General features: G+C 45.7%; 1 protein-coding gene and 1 long non-coding RNA gene across 2 annotated transcripts in view; one reads left to right on the forward strand and one right to left on the reverse strand.

Moving 5' to 3' along the window:
- Positions 1-11751, reverse strand: LOC139185779 (uncharacterized). Its single transcript, XR_011569279.1, has 2 exons — positions 11612-11751; positions 1-881 (listed from the first exon to the last, which is right to left on the reverse strand). It is a non-coding gene; the product is annotated as an uncharacterized lncRNA (long non-coding RNA).
- Positions 11556-20823, forward strand: part of CD8B (CD8 subunit beta) — a 19811-nt gene continuing 10543 nt past the window's right edge. The window contains exons 1-2 of the mRNA XM_019970291.2: positions 11556-11701; positions 15220-15576. Coding sequence (XP_019825850.1) covers positions 11659-11701; positions 15220-15576 — 400 coding nt within the window. The 5' untranslated portion in view covers positions 11556-11658. The remainder of the gene's footprint in view (positions 11702-15219; positions 15577-20823) is intronic.

Raw genomic sequence — 20823 nt, forward strand, 5'->3', positions numbered from 1 at the left:
TCAAAACCACATGTGTTTTTATTGATGTATAAGTGATTTCCAATATTGTGACAGTCTCTGCTATACAGCAAAGTGACTCAGTTTTACACATATATACATTTCATTTTTTAATATTCGTTGCCATTATGGTTTATCCCGGGAGACTGGATATAGTTCCTCACGCTGTACAGTAGGAGTTTGTTGTTTATTCATTCTAAATGCCATAGTGTGCATCTACCAACCCCAAACTCCCAGTCCATCCCTCTCCCTCCCCATCTCGCCCTGGCAGCCACAAGTCTGATCTCTATGTCTATAGGTCCATTTCTGTTTTGTACCTAGGTTCGTTGGTGCCATACTTTAGGTTTCACATATAAGTGATATCATACAGTATTTGTCTTTCTCTTTCATGACTTACTTCACTTACTATGATAATTTCTAGCTGCATCCGTATTGCTGCAAATGGCATTATTTTGTTCTTTTTAATGGATGAGCAGTGTTTCGTTGTATATATATAGACAGCTTCTTTTTCCACTCATCTGCTGATGGACAGTTAAGTTGTTTCCATGTCTTGGCTATTGCAAATAGTGCTGCTAGGAACAGAGGGATGCCTGCATCTTTTTGAATGACAGTTTTGTCCAGGATATGACCAGGAGTGGGATTGCAGGATCATACGGTAATTCTACTTTTAGTTTTCTGAGGACCCTCCATACTGCATTGCCTAGTGGCTGCATCAACTACACTCTCAACAACAGTGTCAGAGGATTTCCTTTTCTTCACATCCTCGCCAGCATTTGTTATCCATAAACTTTTAAATGATGGTCATTCTGACCAGTGTGATGTCTTCTTTGGAGAAATGTCCATTAAGGTCTTTCTTCTGCCCATTTTTTGATTGGGGTATTTGTCTGGAAATCAAGAGATACATGGTATTGACAGCTACATATATTTTTTAAATCAATATTTTCAAAATATATATACAAAATAAATATTTTCAATATACATATATTTTCAAAACCGATAGCTACATGGTATTTATAGTACATGATTATAATAATATAATCTCCACTAGAAATTTGACAACCTGATCTTTTCAAAGAAAAAGCATACATTTATAGCAAAACAATTAACAGAAAGTTTTTCTTCATCTTCCTTGGCAGAGATTCATCCATAGTCAGTATAATGGAAAATTCTAAGACCTGTGACTCTTTTCAACATGAACTTCAGGATTACATCAGAAAGCAGAGAGCCAGAGGATTAAAGCCAGAGGTTTGCTTTAGAAAGGGGACAGAAGACTCTGCATACAGAGAAAGTGACCACACAGCACCCAGACCTCCAGTTCTGGAGCAGGGCTTCCCCTTCAGGCAGCCCCACAAGTCCTGTGGTTCCTCCAAAAGGCTGAAAACAGTGGAAAGCCACTCGTCCCCACTGTCCAGTAGTCATCACTTCAGACAAAGACTGGAACCTGTTAGTCACTGTCAGAAAAAACACGACCATTTCTTCAATAACTGGTGGTTTCCAAGGCCTCCTGTGCAAGGAATGACCACTAGTCCCCACGCCACACAACACAAAGATGAGGCTAGCTGCATCTCAGAGTACCTCACCAGCATCCATCAAGATAGAGATCAAGACAGAGGCTGGAAGAGAAGATCCAGGGAAAAGGAAGAAGGAGGACACGGTGGCGAGGAGCAGGCAGAGTGGAAGAGGAAGAACCACGAGGATGGAGATTCCTACAAAGAGAATAGGAGGAAGGCCAAGGTGGAGCCAGGCAGCACAGAGAAGTCCAAACACAGAAAGAACAGCACCCATGATTGGGACACCAGGAAGGAGAGGAGAAGGTCCAGTAGAGAGAAGAAGCATCCTGACAAACACAGCGCCCAAGAGTGGGACTTGTGGGATGAAGCTATCCTTGGCGGTTGTTACTGATGCATGGGATTTGGGCCCCAGATATTAAATGATTTGGATCCATTGGAAAGACTGGATTACATGGTACTGAAGCAATTCATTGGCCATACTGTTAGGGGAGACACTAACTGAAACAGCCATCCCTGGTCAGGCAAGATAGTAGTCACTTACGTGAGCTATTTTATAACAGGAGGTCCCAGTAAGAAACCTGGAACTAACAAGCTACCACCAACCGGAAGGTTGGGAAAGGTCAGAGGACAGAGGAGACTCCAGTCCATATATTTCACCATCCTCCCTCCAGAGGATCCTTCTCTCTGGATTCCATCTTGGCTGAGTGAACCACATGCTACCAGGAAGGACCCTGAGGAAGTGATTGGCCAGAGACAATTCAGAAACTCATCCCATCACCACAGAAACCCGAGACTGTGAACCATGTGGCACAGCAGTCCTCCTGGGTTTCCTGACCTTCCTGCTCACCACCCAGGTGCCCCATCCCAGTAAAGTCTCTTGCTTTGTCAGCTCAGACAATTCATTTCTGAGTGTTATTCAAGAGCCCAACCTCAGGCCCTAGAAGGGGTCCCATTCCTGCAACAACACTTCAAAGAATATAAAATTAGATCCCCACCTCTGACTCTGTTCAAATATATCAAATATAAAACCCAGTTGGTTTCAAGATATAGATGTAAGCCAGCAAGATGATACCATCCATGTTGCTGTGTCCCTTTCTCAAAGCTGAAACCCAGCCAGGCACCTGAGTCAGCAAGGTCTACATCCGGGAGTATCCACATGGCAGACCTGATTGGCTGAAAGTTGGATCGACCTTGGGCATCTCTGTTTTCTTGTGAATCTATCTCATCAAACAACATAATGAAGATGTTTTAGAGTACAAAAGAAGAAATGGGTTGGAATAAACTTTTGAAAGACTGGTACACTATGTTAAGAATATAGATTTTAAGAAATCAATGCTGAAGGATTTACTCCTTATATCAACTTTTAGTTTCTAATCAAAATATTTATTCTTTAGTGATCAGGGTGCTAGAACTAACTAATCCTAGTCTATCATTAAAAGTAAAAAAGAATCCAAATACCATTTTCTTCCAGAGAAGGAAGTAAAAATGAATCCTCTTACCAGAGTTTCTTCTGACTCCATTTCCTTGAGCATGAAAGATTATCATTTGGGTCACTGGTTTGTTGTTGTTTTTAACAGATCAATATTTTTTTTTAATTTTTATTTATTTGTGTCAACTACAAATTGGCACTTGCCGTGGGCACTTGCCATCTACCTCTATAAGGAGTAAATCCTGTTTTGCTGCGGCTGCTGACCTTTAACATGCTCTGAAAGGAGTTCAGGGTGGAGAACAGAAATGAGGCACTCTGTGCTGGTGTGGGGATGGGGAAACTAGCAGGATAGGTCTTCAGATAGTTAGATATTATCAGGAGCCGAACTGATAAGCCTAATTCTTGCATCTTCCCACATCTAGTCATCGTGAAGTCGTGATGTCGCTCAGTCGTATCTGACCCTTTGTTACCCCAAGGACTGTAGCCCACCAGGCTCCTCCATCCATGGAATTTTCTAGGCAAGAATACTGGAGTGGGTTGCCATTTCCTTCTCCAGGGGATCTTCCCAACCCAGGGATTGAAACCAGGTCTCCCGCATTGTGGGCAGATGCTTTTCCGTCCCATATCTAGAAAAGTACTTAAATCCTTCATGGTGATGACTGTTTCTCTTGACTGGCAAAAGCTTCATGAGACTAGTAGAAACATTCTGGAAAAATATGTGCTTGATTGCATGTATTCCCCCTTCAGCAAAAATCATATATATACTCCCCTTTTCCTCCTGCCTCTTTGGAGCAGTTTCTCAGAGCTATCCGAGATGCTGTCTCCTGGGCTGCAATCCTCTTTTTGCCCCAAATAAAACTTAACCTGCAACTCTGACATTGTGCATTTTTTAAGTCGACATTTGGCTGCACCTGGTCTTAGTTGCACCACTTGGGATCTCTGATCTTTGTTATGGCGTGCGGGATCTTTAGTTGCATCCAAGAACTCTTAGTTGTGGCAGGTGGGATCTAGTTCCAAATCAGGGATCAAACCCAGGCCCCCTGCATTGGGAGCAAGGAGTCTTAGCCACTGGACCACCAGGGAACTCCTTACCTTTGAAACAACAACAAAAAAATATTTTTAAAGGTAAGAAACAGATTGGGAAAAAAATATGTGCAACACTCTCTATTACTATCTCCTGTGCAGTTATCAAATGACTGCCTCTTAGCTCCAAGCATCTTCTTTGCTCTTTGAGAATTGACCCTATAAACAAGTCTCCTTTGCCAGCTGTCTTGTTAGTCTCTGCCAGTAGAAGGCGCTGGAGGGACACCATAAACGGAGCTGGAGGGACTTTTCCCAGCTTTGCCAGTTTTTCATGGTAGCAACTCCCTGACTTTGCGTGTGTGATGTAGGGACAGCCCATGTACCCTGACATATTTCTTTGTTCCTGAACGACTGTGTAGCCTGGGGCATTTATGTTCTTTCTGCAGAGGTCTGAACCTGGGTCACAGGAGCCCCTCTTCCGTTTTTCAGTGCCTCCTACCTTCTTCCTCCCTCAGGGATCAAGGGAGGGCAAACTTCAGCCTGCAGGTTAAATCCAGCCCTCTCTTGTATTTGCACACCCCTCCATCTAAGGACGATTTTCACATTTGAACCCCAAAGTAGCAGAATGTTATCCCAAAGCAGTGGATCCCATTCTTCTCATTAAAGAACTTCATTAGCAAAGCTTGTACTCGGTTATTACAAAGATGGTGGAAATTTGTTTTCTGTGTTGTTTTATAAGCAGCTACGTAATATCCTTGATTGTGCCTCTTACTCCACAAAGCCTAAACTATCTACCACCTGGCCCTTTACACAAGAAGCTTGCCTGTCCCTGCCTCAGTTTTTTTATACCTCTTTTAGTTGTGCTTAGTCACTCAGTTGTGTCCAACTCTTTACGACCCCATGGACTGTAGCCCACCAGGCTCCTCTGTCCATGGGGATTCTCCAGGCAAGAATACTGGAGTGGTTGCCATACCCTCCTCCAGGGGATCTTCTCAACCCAGGGATCGAACCCAGTGAGGATTCTTGTTAACCACCTCTTATTAGTTAAAAATTCTTTATATCTAATTTTCTCTATTCAAATTAGTGGTACAGTTTGTCTCTTGATTTGGCCCTGAATGATATAACCCTAAAAGACAAATATCTTCTACCATTTTAATTTAAAAAAAAAAAGTAAAAACCCAATAAGAAAATAGGCATTTATCTATTCATTTAGTGAAAAAAATATTGAATTATTGTCATTGTTCTAGGCCTTAAGATAAAGCAGAGGATGAAATACAAGTGAAATATAAAGAAGAAAAGTGAGAAGGAAGCCTCTACTGATGTATAAAATAGAGCTCATTTCTGGGATGGGGTCATGATGAGCAGGTAGATCACCTGGAAGTAGATCTGGATGAACCTCTGGGAGTCTTGCAGGCTGTGGGAGCATCCATTTTTTGTTGTTTGGTGAATGACAGTTGTTCAGTCCTGTCTGACTCTTTTCGACCCCATAGACAATATCCATGGAATTCTCCAGGCCAGAATACTGGAGTGGGTAGCCTTTCCCTTCTCCAGGGGATATTCCTGATCCAGGGATCTAACCCAGATCTCCCTCATTGCAGGCAGATTCTTTACCAGCTGAGCCACAAGGGAAACTCAAGAATACTGGAGTGGGTAGCCTATCCCTTCTCCAGCAGATCTTCCCGACCCAGGAATGGAACCAGGGTCTCCTGCATTGCAGGTGGATTCTTTACCAACTGAGCTATCAGGGAAGAACATGTGGTATCCTTCGTTTCCAACTGCTTAAAACCAGTAGGCTTCCCACGTGGCACAGTGGTAAAGAATCCAACTGCCAATGCAGGAGACTCAAGAGAAATGGGTTTGAACCTTGGGTCAGGAAAATCCCCTAGAGAAGGGTATGGCAACCCTCTCCAGTATTCTTGCCTGGAGAATCCCATGGACAGAGGACCCTGTCGGACCACAGTCCATAAGGTCACAAAGAGACATGACTGAGCATGCATGCACAACACAAAAATGCCAGTAGCTCCTTCTCCCTACCCGAAACACTGAATCAATCTTATGTCTACAGGACATGCCCCCTCCCAGAGGTTTCTGTTCCCTCTGAGAATGCCTGACTTAGCCTCCGAGTTCAATTGAACAAACAATTAAAAATCAAGTCTCTGATTTCCTTTGTCCCTAAAGACAACCCAATGAGACATGTAAGGTTGGTTTTTTTTTTTTTTTAATAAGTTGAATATGTTTGAACAATTTTGTTGTGCTGTAATTGACATGTACATATTTAAAGTGTACAATTTGATGTCTTTTAAAATATTTAGTTATTTATTTAACTGCATCATGTCTTGGTTGTGTCATTCAGGATCTTTCTGTGCCGCATATGGTCTCTCATGTTGTAGTGCTGTACTGTATAGGCTTAGCTGCATTGCTCCACAGCATGTGGGTTCTTCGTTCCCCAACCAGGGATCAAACACACGTCTCCTGCATTGCAAGGTGGATTCTTAACCAGTGGGCCACCAGGTAAATCCCCAAGGCTGGTATCTCAACCTCCACTTATCAGAGGAGGAAATCAAGACCTCATGGGGTGGAAGATCCTAGTATTGATTCCAACCTAGGTTCTGTGAGACCCAACCCAGTGCTCTTTCCACCCTTGCTTCCAAATGTTACCTTAAGGGATGCACGAACACAGCCTCAAACTACATTAAGTGACCCAGGGAGAAGGTGGTTCACTGTTTAGTTCTCGTCCTCTCCTTTTGCTCAGCAAGGAGAAAGACTCCGTTCAGTGCTGGTGTGTCTTTACACCTCTCTCCAGGGCTGTTAACCTCCCTGCTTACTTCAGCTTTTGTTTGTATGGTATATGTAGCAGTTACCTTCCATTTATTGTACTTGTTAGTAGAATTTTTTTTTAATAAATTTAAGAAATAGAGTCACAGATGTAGGAAACAATGTTATGGTTACCAGTGTGGAAAGCAGGCGGGGGATAAACTGGGAGACTGGGATTGACATATACACAGAACTATACATAAATAGATACTAATAAGAAACTACTGTACTGCACAGGGAACTCTTCCCAATACTTTGAAATGACCTATATAGAAAAAGAATCTAAAAAAGAGTGGATATATATATATATATATGTATGGGCTTCCCAGTTGGCACTGGTGGTAAAGAATCCATCTGCCAATGTAGGAGACACAAGAGATGTGGGTTCAATCCCTGGGTCAGGAAGATCCCCTGGAGGAGAAAATGGCAACCCACTCCAGTATTCTTGCCTGGAGAATCCCATGGATAACAGAGCCTGGTGGGCTATAGTCCTTAGGGTCACAAAGAGTCGGACATGACTGAGTGAGCACACAAACATGTATAACTGATACACTTTTCAGTACAGCTGGAACTAACACAGCATTATAAATCCACTATATTCCAAGAAAAATTTGAAAATATAAAAATTTACTCAAACTTTTCTTTTAAAAGTCAATTTAATATAAAGGAAACACACACACACAAAAGTCAATTTAAAGAAAATTCAACCCTGGAAGACGTAATCTGGAAAAATAAAAGTGAGAGGTGAATAACAAATGGTTGGGAAACACCAGCCTAAACCACACCTTGTAGAGTTTACAGGCTGACATGTTGCGGTATGAGATAAGATTAAGATTCAAATAAGGAATAACTGGCAATCTGGGAAGAATTTATGAATAGTTAGTTATATCTAAACTGTGTCTGGAGGTTGGGAAACGTTTTACTTTTTTTAATATATTTTACTTATTTGATGGCACCATATTTTAATTTTGGCATGTGGGATCTAGTTCCTTGACCAAGGATGGAACCCAGGTCCCCTGCATTGGGCGTGTGGAGTCTTAGCCATTGGACCACCAAGGAAGTCCCTGGGAAAAGATTTAGGCTGAATGGTGAGGGCTTTCTAGGAGGATCCACGCTAGTTTTGCTTCATCAGGAGGCAATAACCACTGAGCTGTTTCAGATGTATTTCGCATCATCTAGAGCTCCTTAACTTGAAAGTTCTTGACTAGAAAGCTCAGGAGTCTACATCATCATCCCCCAGGATGAAATTGTACATCATTTCCAGCATACGATTGAGAAAACTACTTGTTTGCTGAATGGAAGGCATGAGGGCAAGAAAGCTTTTCTAGGTTAGCACAGCCTGCAGAGGCTGGAGAGTAAAACTGGAAATGTGGCTCAGCTTTGATGATTCACAGTCATTAATACCTTTGCCGCATTGACTACAGCACAGGAATGGCTTCAGTTCTAAAAGCATTCACAAGCCAAAGCAGCTCAGTGGTTGAACTAGCACAAAGCTCACACTAGAGACAAATGTCCCTTATGAACATAGATGCAGAAATTCTTGACAAAATCTTAGCAAGCTAAACCCAGGCTTCTCAGGTGGCTCAGCAGTAAAGAATCTGCCTTCTAATGCAGACACAGTTTTGATCCTTGGGTCAGAAAGATCCCCTGGAGAAGGAAATGGCAACCCACTCCAGTATTCTTGCCTGGAGAATTCCACGGACAGAGGAGTCAGGCGGGCTATAGTCCATGGGGCTGCAAAAGACTAGGACCTGACTTAGCGACTAAACAACAACAAACCCAACTACATATTAAAAAGATTACACATCATGACCAAGTGGTATTTATCCTAGAAATGCAGGGTTCAACATAAGAAAATTAATCTATGTAGTACACCACATTAATAGGACAAAGGAAAAAAGAGCCACATGATCATCTCAATGAAAACAGAAAAAGCATTTGACAAAATTTGATACCCTTTGATGGTAAGAACACTCAGAAAACTAGCAATATATGGGAACTTCATCAACACGTATATGGCAAAACCATAGCCAACATTATACTCAATGATGAAAGTCTGAAAGCTTTCTCCTAAGATCAAAAATGAAACAAGGTTATCTGCTTTCATCCATTGCTATTCAATATTATACCGGTAGTTTTACCAGCACAATTAGATAAGAAAAATAAATAAAAGACACCCAAACTGAAAAGGAAAACTATCTCTGTTCTCATACGGCATGATCCTTTATGTAGAAAGTCTCCAAGAATACACACACAAAAAAACTATTCCAGCTAATAAACATTAAGCAAAGTTGTAGGGTACAAGATCAACACACAAAAATCAGTCGTGTTTCTATACACCAACAATGAGCAATCTAAAAAGGAAATGAAGAAAATAATTCAACTTACAATAGCACCTAAAAAAATAAAATACCAAAAAATAAATTTAACCAAAAGAGTGAAGCACTTGTACACTGAAATAAAAAATAAAATGCTAAAGGAAAATAAAGAAAACCTTAATAAATGAAAAAACGTTCTTTATTCATGGAATGGAAAACGTAATATTGTTTAAATGGCAATTCTACCCAAAGCAATCTACAAATTCAAGGCAAATCCAATTAAAATTTCAATATCTTTTTTTTTTTTTTTTTGGCAGAAAGGGAAAGGCTGATTCTTAAATTCATGTGGAAATATAAGGGGTCCCAAATATTTAAAAAGAACAGTGCTGGGCAACTCACATGTCTCCATTTTAAAACTTACTACACAACTACATGTATTGGGTTTTGTTGTTTAAAGAAAGGTCTGAGAGCCAGAAGGCCAATGGTGTAGATTTCAGTTCTAGTCCAAAGGCCTGAGAACCAGGAGTGTTAAAGGCAAGAAAAGATCAATGTTCAGCACAGATGGACAAGCAGAAAGAGGGCAAATCCATCTTCCCTCCACCTTTTTGTTCTACTCAGCCTTTCGACACATTGGATGCTACTCACTCACACTAGGTTGGACCATCTACTTTACTCAGCCCACTAATTCACAAGCTACTCTCTTCCAGAAACAGTTTCACAGACACACCCAGAAGTAACATTTAATCAGGTATCTGGGTATCTGTGGTCTGGTCAAGTTGACATAAAATTGGCCATTACACTACAGTAATCAAAACGATGTGTTACTGGCATAATGGTAGATATATACATCAATGCGACAAAACTGAGAGTCTAGAAATAATCCCATACCTTTGGTCAACTGATTTTCAACTAGCATACTAAGATTATTCAATGGGGGAAGAATAGTCTTTTCAACAAATAACACCATAACAACTAGATATCCACTTGCAAAAAAATCAAGTTAGACCCCTACCTCACACTGTATATAAACGTGAACTCAAAATGGATCAATAACTGAATTATAAGAGCTAAAACTATAAAATTCTTAGAAGAAAATTTCAGGGTAAATCTTCATGATCTTGTATTCAGCAACTGATTCCAAATACAAGACCAAAAGAAAAATAGAAATATTGGACTTCATCAAAATTTGAAACTTTTGTGCATTAACTTATTAACTAAGGGAAAAGACAACTAGCAGTATGGGAGGTAATAGTTGCAAATCATACATCAGAGAAGAGTCTAGTATCCAGAGTATATAAAGAGCTCTTAAAATTCAACAACAAAAAGAAAACCTAAACTTTTAAATGGGCAAAGGATTTGAATAGACATACAAATAAGAAATACAAATGGCCAAGAAGCATATGAAAAGATATCTAACATCATTAGTCATTAAGAAAATGCAAATCAAAACCACAATAAGATGCTACCTCACAGCCACTAGAATGGATATATTAAAAAAAAAAAAAAAAAGAATAGAAAGTAACAGGTGTTTGTGAGGATGTGGGGAAACTGGAACCCTCATACATTGTTAGTAGAAATGTAAAATGGCATAGCTGCTATAAAAATAGCTGTAAAAACTCCTCAAAAAGTTAAATACAGAATTACTGCATAACATAACAATTATAATCCTAGGTATAGCGGTGGTGGTTTAGTCACTAAATTGTGTTTGACTCTTGCAATCCCATAGACTATAGCCCACCAAGTTCCTCTGTCCAAGGGATTTCCCTAGCAAGAATAATGAAGTGGGTTGCCATTTTCTTCTCCAGGGTATCTTCCTGACCCAGGGATCGAACCTGGGCCACCAGGGAAGCTTTGTTGATCAGCTGCTAACTTCCCATTTCAGTGTTATTTTAACAGGAATTACACGTGTGAGGAAGGTAGAGAGAGCGTGATAATTTTCTCAGCTCTTCCGGACTCTGAAGGTCAAGGTCTGGATGTGCCCCTGGCCCAGCCCGGCGCCCCAGCTCACCTTTCTCAGCATCAGACTCTGTGTCACTGTTAGTTAGCTTTCTTTCACCCTCTCAAGTGTGTGCTCTTGAGGGCAGGGCCTGGGTCTTGGTTACTCCGGGCCCGCTGGCCCAGGGGCACCCAGAAGGCTCTCTGGGTTAAGTAACGACTCAAAAAGGAAGGAAGTGACCGGAGTTAGGGTCATGCTCCATCAGCACTCTCGAGGGACCCTCCTGAGCACCCTGACTTCTCTGAGCCTCAGCTGCTTCATCTGGAGTCACATGGAGTCATGACCCTGTTCTAGCCTCCCAGGGCAGAAGGCGATCCCACACGCGCGGATCACTTGGCGCGGGACAGCGGCAGAGCCTCCCTACTGGAAACGCAGCCAAGACCTTTGAAATGCGGGGAGGATGAGGGCGGAGACCTCCCCTTCCTCACACCAGACTCCCGCCCTCTCCCCGGCCAGGGCCCTCCCTCCCTGCTCCCCGCTCCCTCCTCCACCCCCACCCCGCCCCCAACTGCCCCGCCCGGACCTTCTCAGCCGAGCTCCTCCGGGACCGGGTGTCCGGGGCACGCCAAGATGCAGGCGCGGCTGTGGCTCCTCCTCGCCGCGCAGCTGGCAGGTAAGGCGGGGAGACCCTGGGGGCGCGGGGCTGGATGCGAGGGCTCTGCGCTGGGCCCGGGAAGAGCCTGAGGCGTGAAGTTTAGGGAAAGCTGTCCCCGCAAGATGCCGTACCCAGACCCCGGATCTGCGGGGGCATCCGGGAGGCAGTCTCGGTCCCTGGGGATGGAAAACCTCCCAGGGACCCCACTACCCCCAGGAGTCCCCGGAGCCTCTGCACTGAGGCCACCTCTGCCCCCAAAGCCTGAACCTAGGAAAACAGAGACCGGAAGAGAAAAGGGAGAGTTGAAGTAGATGAAAAAGAAGAAAAGAGAGATGGGGAGGTCCAGAGAGGAAGGACATATGCCAGGGCTCCAGTTCTGGCTTTGGTGCCCATCTCTTGGCCCAGGGTTCCATAGACACATTATGATTACTTCCAGGGAAGTATTTGTAGGACAGTTCGCCAAATACTAGGCTGTTGCCAGTTTTCAGACAGGTGTGGCAGGGTCCCCCCTCAGGGTGACTTGGTTCCTGAATATTCCCTGGGGTGGGTATTGTGGGCAGTGTAGCTTCCAGAACAGGCAGCAATGGAGTTGGAATGTTGGAACAAGAACCGAGGAGGGAGTCTGTCCCTCTGGCCAGCCCAGTCAGTCTGTCTTGTAGAAGAAATCCCCCCCCACTCCAAACTGCCCACTAACTTGTGGTTGATTTGCTCTCTAATCCAAAAATTCCCAAACTGGTCTTCCTGCCAAGGTGACACGGCCTGCCAGCCTGGCTGTGACCTAGTGACCTCAATGGTGTCTCTAGCAGAAGCTAGTCTAGGCCATTCAAAGCGACTAGAGTTACTGCGGATCATTTTAGAAAGAGCAGGTCCCTCTGAGTGGGACCACCAGGTGACTGAGACGATGAAATGAATCAAATGAGACCATGCGTATGGCAAGGCCTGGCCCTGGGACCGGAGCACACACAGGATTCACCCACAGCCAGGGGTTCCGTCTCCAGGGGCTGAAAAGCAAGTGGGCACGAGAGAAACCAGGGTGTGTCTGGGCCAGGAAGTCTTCGAGTCAGGACGAAGGCAAGGATCTACACAAAGACCCCAAAGCCCCTCTGAACTGTCTGTCTCTGGAGGGGTCCCACTGGGGCTTTCTTAGAAGGGCCTGGGGAGTCTGTGTATTCTCGGCCCTACTATGTGCACATGAGCTCATGACTGGGATCCTAGAGAGGATCACAGGTTTCCTCATTTCAGAGAGTGGCACAAAGCTTAGGTTCTGGGGTCCCAGACCTGGGTTTAAATCTGAATCTATCACATAGAAGCCGTATGACCTTAAGTAGGTCCTTAACCTCCTTGAGCCTCTGTTTCCTCATGTGTAAAATAGGTGTTATTTCCTCCCGAAAAATTTGGAGAGGAATAAATGAGATAATGCATAAATCATGTTCAGCACAGTTTGATAAATATTGGCATTATCAGTTCTTTTTTAAAATTTATTTACTTTTGGCTGCACCACACAGCATCCGGGATCTTAGTTCCCCAACTGGGATTCAAGTTGTGTCCCCTGCGGTGGAAGGGTGGAGTCTTAATCCCTGGATGCCGGGGAAATCCCTATCCGGTTCTTATTGTCTTCCCCTGGAGGTCAATGACCCCCAACAATGAAGACTCTCTACTCTGCTAAAAAAGCAGCGTGGTTTTCAGGGAGAGGAGAGAAGGCTCAATAGCCACTTGGGCCCCAGGTATCTTTTCATTCTCAGTGGGAGTAAAGGCTGAGTGATCTGTGATGGGAGTCCGGAAGTTTGCTTCTTCAGTGTTAGAGAAGGTCAAGGCCAAGGAGCCTGAGCCCCAAGTAGGATTATGAATGTGGGCTTGTTGTTGTTCAGTCACCAAGTCATGTCCCACTCTTTGTGACCCCATGGACTGCAGCATACCAGGCCTCGCAGTCAGTCCCCCACCATCTCCCGGAGTTTGCACAAGTTCATGTCCATTGGATCGGTGATGCCATCCAACTATCTCATCCTCTGTCATCCTCTTCTCCTTCTGTCCTCAATCTCTCCCAGCATCAGGGTCTTTTCTAATGAATGTGGGTTCAGAAAGGCTTGGGTACACACACACACACACACACACACATATGCACACACAAACATCCTCTGCCCATCCAGGCCTATATCTTCTCTGGGCCTCAGTGCTCCCAGATCTAGGTCCTGGTCTGCAGAGTCTTCTCTGCCCCACAGCTAAAATGAAAGCTTTACCAAGTCAGGTTCCGTTTGGTGGACTTGGTCATGAAGGACCCCTTCTAATTTTCTCCTTAAGATTTCATTTGCCTCCAGTAGCAACTGCTGAGAGGTGTCACATAGACGATGATTTACCCGAGTACAGTGAGGTTCAGTTTGCAGTGCTTTTTTGGACATTCTGAGTCTTGGAGGTGGCTCAGTGGTAAAGAATCTGCCTGCCAATGGAGGAGACCCCTGTTCGATCCCTGGGTCGGGAAGATTCCCTGGAGAAGGAAGTGGCAAGCTAGTACAGTATTCCTGCCTGGAGAATCCCATGGTCAGAGGAGCCTGGCGGACTACAGTCCATGGGGTCACAAAAGAAGTCAGACAGTCAACAACACTAAACAGCAACAACAAGCCTGGGAGGTAGGCAAGACAGCAGCATCAAACCGCCCTCCTTTTCCAGGAAGGAGACAGGGTCCACAGCTTGCCAGAGATGCCACAACTGGTGTGGGGCACAGGCAGGGTTCAAGGCCAGGTCTGTGAGTTCAGCTCTGGGCCTCCTGATCAAGGCCCTACCTGCAGGGGCTTCCCATTTGAGACTGAAGTGAACTCCCAGCACCTCTTCTGGGGTGTCTGTCCCTCCACTTGGGAATGGGGATGCAGAGACCAATTACTGGCTTGGGGAGTAATGGGCTGGGATTGTGTCTGTGGGGGACAGTGAGTTCCCCTTGCTGGTTGTTGTCACTGTCTGGAAACAGTGACTGGTCTTCTTATAGGTTGACTAGAGCAGCCAGGTGTTTGGCCAGTAATTCTGAGCTCCTCTCTGAGCTTGACCTGGGTTTCCTTAGGCCACCCGGAACCTTTTGAAAGTCTTCATAGAGTGGCCACAGAACAAGTTGGAAGGCAACCAGCTTTGACTTCAGACTGCATCTTTGACTTTGACTCCTGGGTCACTTATTAGCTGTAAGCAGGACTTTGAAGAAGGCATTTCAGGCCTCAGTTCCTCATGTGGGGATAAAAATCCTAAAGTAAGTCTGAAGCTTGATGGGGGTAATTTATGCCAAGAGCCAGGCATAGAAGCATGCAGTCAACAAGTGGCACTTTTCCCCTGTCCCCTTTGTCAGGCTGGCATCATGAACACCTGCCTGATGGATGATCACCCTGGTGGGTGGGGTGCTCTCAGTCCTGGAACTGCCAGCCGTATTTCACACAGCCCCTGGGCCCTGCAACCAGGCAGGCTCTCTCATCACTTCTCCTCTCATGTTTGACTCTGGGACCCCACAACCCCTGCCAAGAAAAGGTGCTGATGGTCTCTGCTCTTTCTGCTTCTTATAGCTCTGCACGGCAGCTTGGCCCTCGTGCAGACCCCTGCATTCTTGATGGTTCAGACCAACCAGATGGTGACGCTGTCCTGTAAAACCCAAACCTCACCTTCTAACACACGCATCTACTGGCTGCGGCTGCGCCAGGCCCTGAGCGCTAACAGTCACTATGAGTTTCTGGCCTACTGGGAGTCCAAAAAGACTGTGTATGGCAAGGAGGTGGACTCGGAGAAGTTGACTGTGCATGGAAATCCCCCCCAGAATGTGCTCACGCTCCAAAATGTGAAGCCTGCCGACAGTGGTGTCTACTTCTGCATGATCATTGGGATACCCAACCTGATCTTTGGGACGGGAACTCAGCTGAGTGTGGGTAAGAATCCGGCTCAGTGCTGCAGATGAGCACTGAGTACGTACTGGGTGCTGAGTGCGTGCCATGTCCTGGGATGGCTCCCATTCTCAGTGAGCCCTACTCGGAGGGAGGGGTTGACTTCCAGGAGCAACAGCACTACTGGTCTTTTTTTTTTTTTTTTAATGACTGAAAGCTGTATTTGAAACTTTTTATTTTGTATTGGAGTATAGCCGATTAACAAACAATATTGTGATAGTTTCAGGTGAACAGTGAAGGGACTCAGCTATACATATGTATGTATCCATTCTCCCCTGAGCTGCCCTCCAATCCAGGCTACCGCATAGCACTGAGCAGAGTTGCTAGTGCTGTACAGTCGGTCCTTGTTGTTCATCCACTTTAAATATAGCAGTGGGTGTCCATCCTAAACTCCCCTTAGCTATCCTTCCTTCCCATCCTTTCCCCTGGCAACCATAAGCCTCGTTCTCTAAAACACTACTGTTAATAGTGAGCCAAGCTGGTGCAAAGGCTGTATGTAGTTATTTCATTTCATGCTATCGACCACACTGGGAGGCAGGTGCTGTTTGATTCCCATTGGAAATGAGATGCTTTGGGGCATTGCTGCTTATTCCAGTAACAGGGTGGCATTCTAGGCCCATCTGAGGCTGAGGCTGAGGCTGGATTGGTCCGTGTCCCAACACCTGTTAGAAGTCCCCTCCCAGTGTGCCCACAGGGAAAGAATATTCTTGCTGCCTGGACATACCCAACAAGAGCATTCACGTTTGGCATAGGGGCCCGTGGCTTGAACCCACGCCCAGAGTTGCAGGGAGCAAGGAGGTTAGATCCCAGACCCAGCTGCAAATTTACCATGTGCCCATGGGCAGGTCACTCCCCTCCCCAGGCCTCAGTTTTCCCATCTGTATCATGGGACTGCTAAGGACCTCCCTGATTCCCTCTGGCCCTTAGAAGCTGCAGTTCCTCAGAAGTTAAGTCAGCAAGTGCAGTAGAAATATATTTTGAGCCACAGATGTAATTTAAAATTTTCTAGGGAGTTCCCGGTGGAGAAGGCAATGGCACCCCACTCCAGTACTCTTGCCTGGAAAATCCCATGGGTGGAGGAGCCTGGTGGGCTGCAATCCGTGGGGTCTCGAAGAGTCGGACACGACTGAGTGACTTCACTTTCACTTTTCACTTTCATGCATTGGAGAAGGAAATGGCAACCCACTCCAGTGTTCTTGCCTGGAGAATCCCAGGGACAGGGGAGCCTGGTGGGCTGCCGTCTATGGGGTCGCACAGAGTCGGACACGACTGAAGTGACTTAGCAGCAGGGAGTTCCCTGATGGTCCAGTGATTAGGACTCATCACTTTCACTGCCTAGGACCCTGATTCAATCCTGGGTCAGGGAACTAGGATCCCAAAAACCTTGGCAAAAAAAAAAAAATATTCTAGAAAGCAGCCACATTCAAAAAAAGTCAAAAGACACAAGTGAAATTAATTTCAATAATACATTTTGTTTAACCCAGTTTATGGACAATATTATTATTTCAGCATGAAATCAGTATGCAATTAATTACTGATATATTTTACATTTTCTTTTCGTACTAAGTGCTCAATGTGTGTTTTAAATGCACAGCACATCTCGAGGCAGACTGGCCACGTTAATGTGTTCTGTAGCTCATGTGGCAGGTGGCTGCCTTGCGGGACAGTGAGGCTTAAAATATCAAAGGTGTAAAGGAATTCTCAAAGGCCAACATCTGGCTTCAACCCCCTCCCCAGATTAACTCATAGTCAAAGCCAACCCCCAGCGGGCCTCCCACTATCTTGCTTCCCTCTCACCTGAGATCTTCTCAGGCTGGAGCATTGAGAGTGACAGGGGGCCCCCACGAATTGGACCACTCGGCATGGGAGGTGCAGACATAGCAACATAATTACGAAGACACAAGCCAGAGTGATGCCCTCTTCACATGTCACCAGCCTCTGATCTTTTTTATTTTTTAACTTTCTATTTTGTATTGGGTATAGCCAATGATCAATGTGATAGTTTCAGGTGAAGAGCAAAGGGTTTCAGCCATACATGGACATGTATCCATTCTCCCCCAAACTCCCCTCCCATCCAGACTGCCACATAACATTGAGCAGAGTTGTCTGTGCTGCACAGTAGGTCCTTTTTGGTTATCCATTTTAAATACATCAGTGTGTATGTGTCCATCCCAAACTCCCAAACTGTCCCTTCCTGCCCTGGGTCTTAAATCAGGAGGTGGGGAGGATGGGGAGAACTCTCGCACCAGAAGCTGAGGCATCCCTGGAGGGATGGGTGTTAACTGATTCTTGTATTGAACATTAGGCTCTTCTGAGTTTGGGGGTTTGTTTTGGTTTATTGTTTTTGTCTCTATAAGCCTCACACTTTCCACTCAAGAGATTTCAGGGGCTAAGAAAGGTGGATGGTGAAATAAGAAAAACTGGTTTTCAGAAGTTCCCCCGACCTCCTCCACTACCTGCCCAGTCCTGGCTTTGATCTTCCCAACCCCCTGACTCTGCCTGGCTCCCGGGGAATGGGAATCTCTCCCCAAAGCACGTGCTCCCAACCGTATCATCTCCCTGGGTGTGGGGACTCCAGAGCAAGAGCTCACCCTCTGGCTGGAAGTTCAGGACAGTTTAAAGAGGACTGTTGGATGCTAGTGGTAAAGAACCTGCCTGCCAATGCTGGAGACATAAGGGATGTGGATTTGATCCCTGGGTCGGGAAGATCCCTTGGAAGAGGGCAGAGCAATCCATTCCAGTATTCTTGCCTGGAGAATCCCTATGGACAAAGGAGCCTGGCAGCCTACAGTCCTTAGGGTCTCATAGGGTCTCATAGGGTCTCATAGGGTCTCATAGGGTTGGACACGACTAAATCAACTTACCATGCACTTGGATGGTAGAGAAAGTGTTGGGGGGAAGACAGGCTCTTTTCAGGCACCTCAAGATACCATGGACTCAAAAGTCCTGCCCCTTTCAAAGAGGAGAGAAGTGGGGAGATTTGAACTGGGTGCATGCATGCTAAGTCGCTTCATTCGTGTCCGACTCTTTGCGACCTTGTGGACTGTAGTCCGCCAGGCTTCTCTCCATGAGGATTCTTCAGGCAAGAATATGGAGTGGGTTGCCATGCCTTTCTCCTGGGGATCTTCCTGACCCAGGGGTCGGACCCACGTATCTTACGTCTCCTGTATTGGCAGGTGAGTTCTTTACCACTAGCGCCACCTGGGAAGGTGAGGGTGGGTACTCAAGAATAATAAAGAACTCCTGACTCTGGGCAAGAAGACATTAAAATCCAAAGATGGGACTTCCCTGGTGGTCCAGTGGTTAGGACTCCATGCTCCCAAGGCAGGGGTGTAGGTTCAATCCCCTGGTCAGGGAACTGAGAGCCCACATGCCGCGTGGTGTGGCCAAAAATTTTAAAACAAAAAAATAGAACAAGTTCCCCCACAAAGCTCCTAAAAGCCCCAGGCCACTGGGGTCTGTAGATCTGCCCCCTGCAGGCTCACCACTGCCCCAGGGGGAGTCTGTAGGAAGGAGGGAGATGAACAGTTCGGGAGCAGTGAGGACTAAAAGGGCTAAGGGAAGGCCAGGCTGAGACACCCCAGCTGAGGGCCGGGCTCCTCCCAGGCTTTCAGAACATGAGGCTAAGGCCGTTCTCCCCCTTTACAACTGTTTCCTTCAACACCCTGATGACCTGAGGTGCTCAACTTTTAAAAATTTATTTATTTATTTATTTGTTTGGCTGCATCAGGTCTTAGTTGCTGCACATGGGATCTTCGCTGCATTACACAGGCTCTTTTGATGCAGTGCTCAGACTCCCTAGTTGTGGGGCAGGCTCCAGAGAGCCCGGGCTCCGTATTAGCAGCATGTGGGCTTAGCTGCTCATGGCATGTGGGATCTTAGTTTCCTGACCAGGGATCAAACCCACAATTCCTGCATTGCAGGGCAGATTCTTTACCACTGGACCACCAGGGAAGTCCCCGTGCTTAACTTTTTGTCAAAATACATTTGCCCCTTAGGCAATGTGTGGCACGAGAATCTAATATAGGCATTCTTCGGCTCAGATGCTGGCCCTGCTGTTTATTGGTTCTTGAACTTGGGCAAGTTCAAATAAGCAACTTGAACTTATTTCAACCCTCTGAGCCAAGGCTTCTAGGGATAAAATGGAGAAACTAGTGCCCATCCCCAAAGTTGTTGGTTCGTAAGCTTAAGCTAACGTGCTTGGCACAACCGCTAGCATGAGGTAGGAGCTTGGTAAGGGTCAATTCTGGTTAGCTGGGTCTTCTTGAAACCCCCCAGATCATGCAGAACAGGGGGCACAATTTCTCTACTGCCCATGTCTCAGGGTGGTGAGGGTCCAAAGAGTCAACATTTTATATGAAAGATGCCAGACCCAAAGGATCAAACACTGGCTGCCCCTCCCAGAGCCCTTGACTCCAGAGTCCAAGTTCACATGTCACACAATTCCCTCTCCTACCATTTTGCAGAAAATCAGCGAAATGTCTTTTCCCAGCTGTCAGAGGCAGGGGGTTGGATTCTTGAGCCTCGGGCGTCTCCCTTTGCCCTGTGGGCTTGTCCGCCTGCCCTGTCCCACCACTTCAGTCATATGACAGTGGATTAGAATGAAAGAGAGGCGTTACCCAGCAGGAGTCAGGAGAGGAACTTGCGGACCCCAGCCAGGCCCTTTCCTTTGTGGGGCCTCGTAGGGGTCAGTCCTTTACATCACTAGTGTTCACCTTTGAAATTAAAGGTTGAGACTAGTCTAAAGGTCCCTCTGATAACATATGTTTGCTTGGTTTTTGCTTTTTTTTTTTTGGTTGAGCACCAGGACATGTGGGATCTCAGTTCTCTGACCAGAGATCGAACCTGTGCCCCCTGCCGTGGAAGCACAGATTCTTAACCACTGAGGCTGAGGAAGAAAATCTCAACCTACACAACCTCCCAACCTGCTTGGTATTGTCCAGAAAAAGGCACCACTTCCTTTCTTCCAGCTTCTTCCATTCGCACAAAGAGGAGGGCTCGGGGGTTGGTCGTGCCAAGGGCTAGGGGACTCCAGATGTAGCTCAAGATCTTCAGCGAGGTGAAGCCATCCATACCACTCACTTTGCTGGGCTCACTGTTCCCTGTCATTCTCACAACCACCTTAGAAAGGAGATGGGGGTCATCTCACAAAGAAGCGATAGGACTTGCCCCTAGTCATTACTGTTGTTCAGCTGCTAAGTCGTGTCTGACTCTTTGCAACCCCACGGCTAC

The sequence above is a fragment of the Bos indicus genome, chromosome 11 (genome assembly GCF_029378745.1).
Source record: "Bos indicus isolate NIAB-ARS_2022 breed Sahiwal x Tharparkar chromosome 11, NIAB-ARS_B.indTharparkar_mat_pri_1.0, whole genome shotgun sequence".
Taxonomy (NCBI): domain Eukaryota; kingdom Metazoa; phylum Chordata; class Mammalia; order Artiodactyla; family Bovidae; genus Bos; species Bos indicus.